At 49.1% G+C, this 5,546-nt stretch overlaps 1 protein-coding gene across 1 annotated transcript in view; it reads left to right on the forward strand.

The window, feature by feature from the left end:
- LOC311002284 (protein FAM13C-like) overlaps positions 1-5,546 on the forward strand; it is a gene marked incomplete at its 5' end in the record, with an annotated part of 12,570 nt that continues 7,024 nt past the window's right edge. Inside the window, 3 exons of the mRNA XM_083993605.1 lie at positions 1-124; positions 2,659-2,911; positions 3,171-3,312. Of these exons, the coding sequence (XP_083849731.1) occupies positions 1-124; positions 2,659-2,911; positions 3,171-3,312 (519 nt within the window). The remainder of the gene's footprint in view (positions 125-2,658; positions 2,912-3,170; positions 3,313-5,546) is intronic.

Consider the following 5,546-nt stretch of genomic DNA (forward strand, 5'->3'; position numbering starts at 1 on the left):
ATGTTCTGCTTCTGTCTGCAGAGTTCCCTGCTGAAGCTGCAGCTGGAGGGGGAGGGGGGGCCGTCGCTGCCCCCGTCCCCCGAGGACACGCTGCCGGCCCTGAAGGACGGGAACACTCCTCTAGGTAGCTGTCTGTCTCTCTGTCTGTCTGTCTGTCTGTCTGTTGTGTTACACCCGTAGTTATCCATCTTTTTCCGAATGTCAAAAACGCTAGCCGGTTTTGCTCTTCCAGTGGAATTTTATGTTTACGTTTCCATGGTTTCGGTAGTCGCGGTAAATACATGGATCATCACAGCAACTTTTAACAATCACACAGGCTGTGTCCTAACCCCCTCCTCTCTATCTAGTGACCAGTTGTTGTAGTGGTGTCTGAATGTTTAGTGATTATTAATGTTCACTATATAGTGACTGAATCTATCCCACAATTCACCGCAACATGTAGTGAACATCCGATGGTCACTAACCGGAGCAAGATATCCCATCATGCATTGAGGTCACGGATCAACGCCGTTACCACAGCGACCCAGAGCAACTGGTGTAGCTACCAAATAAATGCAGTAGTGACCGGTGTAGCTACCAAATAAATGCAGTAGTGACCGGTGTAGCTACCAAATAAATGCAGTAGTGACCGGTGTAGCTACCAAATAAATGCAGTAGTGACCGGTGTAGCTACCAAATAAATGCAGTAGTGACCGGTGTAGCTACCAAATTGACCGGTGTAGCTACCAAATAAATGCAGTAGTGACCGGTGTAGCTACCAAATAAATGAAGTAGCGACCGGTGTAGCTACCAAATAAATGAAGTAGTGACCGGTGTAGCTACCAAATAAATGCAGTAGTGACCGGTGTAGCTACCAAATAAATGCAGTAGTGACCGGTGTAGCTACCAAATAAATGAAGTAGTGACCGGTGTAGCTACCAAATAAATGAAGTAGTGACCGGTGTAGCTACCAAATAAATGCAGTAGTGACCGGTGTAGCTACCAAATAAATGAAGTAGTGACCGGTGTAGCTACCAAATAAATGCAGTAGTGACCGGTGTAGCTACCAAATAAATGAAGTAGTGACCGGTGTAGCTACCAAATAAATGCGGTAGTGACCGGTGTAGCTACCAAATAAATGAAGTAGTGACCGGTGTAGCTACCAAATAAATGCAAGTAGCGACCGGTGTAGCTACCAAATAAACTATGACTATGACAACGACTGAAAAGCATGGAAACGTAAACGTACAATTCCACCAGAAATGTAAAACCGGCTTCTGGTTCTGACCATAGACCGAATCTCCTTGTTGTTTACATTCTACTTCCCGGTAGAAAACTAGCACGTAATGTGAATGAGAAAATAATAATGAACGAGAGTTTAGCTATATATCATATTTTTCACGCCCTATCACCGTTTAGACAAATCTGAAATGATTGAAGAAACATTACTATTTCTGTGTGTGTGTGTTTTGTGTTGCTATGTGTTGTATTTATTCTGTTTGGGGGAATCACAGTGTCTAGAAAGCATCAGTGGCTCAGCTGACAGGGACAGCTAATGGTAGCTAAGCTAACAGCAGTAGCTAAGCTAACAGCAGGACGTCAGCTGTTAAAACCCTCCCGTTGTGGGACACGACATGAAACTACTCCAGTTAGCTCAGTCATGTTGGAACTCAGATATCCGCTGGAGAAAATATTTTTTCATGGAGCGTTTATTGAGTCACTGAGTTATTAAAGTTAAAGGAGCATTATCGCAAATACAGCAGTAATAGCATAAAATAAGATGAAATATGCAAAAGATGGGTCGGGGGGAGCCATAACTAAATGTACAAAAAAAATCGCCAACAGTATAGTGTCCGTGGGGCAAATGCAGCATTTGTCTTTGTTATGATCCAAGCCGGCCCGGCGCTTGCTGCGTTAAAATGCACTCGGAACTCGCAAATCCGACCCCCGAACTGGAAAAATATGCAACAGTAAGTAATGTAGCAGTGTTAGGGTGCTCACAGTCACTGAATCGCTGGTAGAACACTTTGTCTCCACGTCCCTGTGTCTTTCTTCAGCTGTCCTCTCAGCGTTATTAAGGAGGAGGACGTTTCAGTTGCTGTTGTTGTCGTTGTTGTGGTTGTGCGCGACGTAGAGCTGCCGCTTCCACTAGCGAGTTTTCTTTTTCCCGCGATTGCACGTTCATTCAGCCTGGTGAGGGAGGAGGAGGGGGGAGGAGGGGAGGAGGGAGGAGGAGGGGGGGGGGGGGGGGAGGACTAAAGGAGGCTGCTCTCTCTCTCTGACAGCTGCCCACTTGTTTATATCTGATAAGCTCCGCCTGGCTCCATCTAGTGGCCGAATTAAGGATTTGGATTTGCGATGATACTCCTTTAAACAGGTAGCTAACCGTTAGCCCGGCTAATCTATGATAACCATGACTAATTACAAAAATGTGCACACAGAAATAGTAATGTTTGTCCAATCATTGGTTTTAGAAACTTTACAAACATCACATTAGTCTAAACGGTGATATCAAAACTCTCGTCCGTCACTATTGTTCTCATGCTGGTTTTCTACCAGGAAGTAGTTGTAAACAACAAGGAGATTCGTCCTATTGATGACGTTAGAAACTTGTGTATTCTGGTTACTATGGTTACTATGGTTCTTCTGTCTCTGACGCTGTGTCCTGTGTTTCTACAGAACTGACCGGGTCCAGACCGGCCCCCCCCTCCTCCCCCCGGTCCCCCCCCAGCCCTCACCTGTCTCACCTGTCTCACCTGTCCCCCCGTGGCCCTGGGGGGCAGAGGGGAGGGGAGGGGGGCGGGGCTCTGCTCCAGCTGCTGGGGGGCGGGGCCTCCCCCCTCCCCTCCCCCCGCTGCTCCGTCCTCAGTCTCAGGTTCAACTCCGACCCCGAGACGGCGCCGTCGCCGCCCTGCAGCCAGCTCTACATGCTGTAAGACAGCTGTCTGTCAATTTCAATTCAATTCAATTAGCTTTATTGGCATGAACAGAAATTTGTTGTTGACAAAGCATTGTACAAACTATTTACAAAGACATTTCAATATAACAAATATATATACAGTGTTAGGCTACATATAAACAATATTCCATTTAAACTACATTGCAATAGAATTTAATACAATCAGGTATAAATAATGGTGCAAGTTAAGATGTTAAAACTGGTCTCTCTCTGTCTCACCTGTCTGTCTCAGGCCTCGTGGCCGTGGCGACCGGCCTGAGGGACCAGCGGACACGTGTCCTCTGTCCGTCTCCGTCCTGACCAGACAGATCCAGGTCCTGAAGAAGAAGCTTCGTAGGTTTGAGGAGCAGTTTGAGCAGGAGAAGAGCTACAAGGTAAGAGCAAGGGAGGGCAGACCAGCTTAATGGGAGGACTGGATGGCAGACTGGTTCATGGGAAGAGAGGACAGACCAGCTTAATGGGAGGACTGGATGGCAGACTGGTTCATAGGAAGAGAGGACAGACCAGCTTAATGGGAGGACTGGATGGCAGACTGGTTCATAGGAAGAGAGAGCAGACCAGCTTAATGGGAGGACTGGATGGCAGACTGGTTCATAGGAAGAGAGAGCAGACCAGCTTAATGGGAGGACTGGATGGCAGACTGGTTCATAGGAAGAGAGGACAGACCAGCTTAATGGGAGGACTGGATGGCAGACTGGTTCATAGGAAGAGAGGGCAGACCAGCTTAATGGGAGCACTGGATGGCAGACTGGTTCATGGGAAGGGAGGGCAGACCAGCTTAATGGGAGGACTGGATGGCAGACTGGTTCATAGGAAGAGAGGACAGACCAGCTTAATGGGAGGACTGGATGGCAGACTGGTTCATAGGAAGAGAGGACAGACCAGCTTAATGGGAGGACTGGATGGCAGACTGGTTCATAGGAAGAGAGGACAGACCAGCTTAATGGGAGGACTGGATGGCAGACTGGTTCATAGGAAGAGAGGACAGACCAGCTTAATGGTAGGACTGGATGGCAGACTGGTTCATAGGAAGAGAGGACAGACCAGCTTAATGGGAGGACTGGATGGCAGACTGGTTCATAGGAAGAGAGGACAGACCAGCTTAATGGGAGGACTGGATGGCAGACTGGTTCATAGGAAGAGAGGACAGACCAGCTTAATGGGAGGACTGGATGGCAGACTGGTTCATAGGAAGAGAGGACAGACCAGCTTAATGGGAGGACTGGATGGCAGACTGGTTCATGGGAAGAGAGGACAGACCAGCTTAATGGGAGGACTGGATGGCAGACTGGTTCATGGGAAGAGAGAGCAGACCAGCTTAATGGGAGGACTGGATGGCAGACTGGTTCATAGGAAGAGAGAGCAGACCAGCTTAATGGGAGGACTGGATGGCAGACTGGTTCATGGGAAGAGAGGGCAGACCAGCTTAATGGGAGGACTGGATGGCAGACTGGTTCATGGGAAGGGAGGGCAGACCAGCTTAATGGGAGGACTGGATGGCAGACTGGTTCATGGGAAGAGAGAGCAGACCAGCTTAATGGGAGGACTGGATGGCAGACTGGTTCATGGGAAGAGAGGGCAATCTGCTTAATGGGAGGACTGGATGGCAGACTGGTTCGTGGGAAGAGAGAGCAGACCAGCTTAATGGGAGGACTGGATGGCAGACTGGTTCATAGGAAGAGAGGACAGACCAGCTTAATGGGAGGACTGGATGGCAGACTGGTTCATGGGAAGAGAGAGCAGACCAGCTTAATGGGAGGACTGGATGGCAGACTGGTTCATGGGAAGAGAGGTCAGACCAGCTTAATGGGAGGACTGGATGGCAGACTGGTTCATAGGAAGAGAGAGCAGACCATCTTAATGGGATGACTGGATGGCAGACTGGTTCATAGGAAGAGAGGGCAGACCAGCTTAATGGGAGGACTGGATGGCAGACTGGTTCATAGGAAGAGAGAGGACAGACCAGCTTAATGGGAGGACTGGATGGCAGACTGGTTCATAGGAAGAGAGGGCAGACCAGCTTAATGGGAGGACTGGATGGCAGACTGGTTCATAGGAAGAGAGGGCAGACCAGCTTAATGGGAGGACTGGATGGCAGACTGGTTCATAGGAAGAGAGGGCAGACCAGCTTAATGGGAGGACTGGATGGCAGACTGGTTCATAGGAAGAGAGGACAGACCAGCTTAATGGGAGGACTGGATGGCAGACTGGTTCATGGGAAGGGAGAGCAGACCAGCTTAATGGGAGGACTGGATGGCAGACTGGTTCATAGGAAGAGAGAGCAGACCAGCTTAATGGGATGACTGGATGGCAGACTGGTTCATAGGAAGAGAGGGCAGACCAGCTTAATGGGATGACTGGATGGCAGACTGGTTCATAGGAAGAGAGAGGACAGACCAGCTTAATGGGAGGACTGGATGGCAGACTGGTTCATAGGAAGAGAGGGCAGACCAGCTTAATGGGAGGACTGGATGGCAGACTGGTTCATGGGAAGGGAGGGCAGACCAGCTTAATGGGAGGACTGGATGGCAGACTGGTTCATAGGAAGAGAGGACAGACCAGCTTAATGGGAGGACTGGATGGCAGACTGGTTCATAGGAAGAGAGGA

This window comes from Trachurus trachurus (assembly GCF_905171665.1).
Source record: "Trachurus trachurus genome assembly, chromosome: 19".
NCBI classification, from domain to species: Eukaryota; Metazoa; Chordata; class Actinopteri; order Carangiformes; family Carangidae; genus Trachurus; species Trachurus trachurus.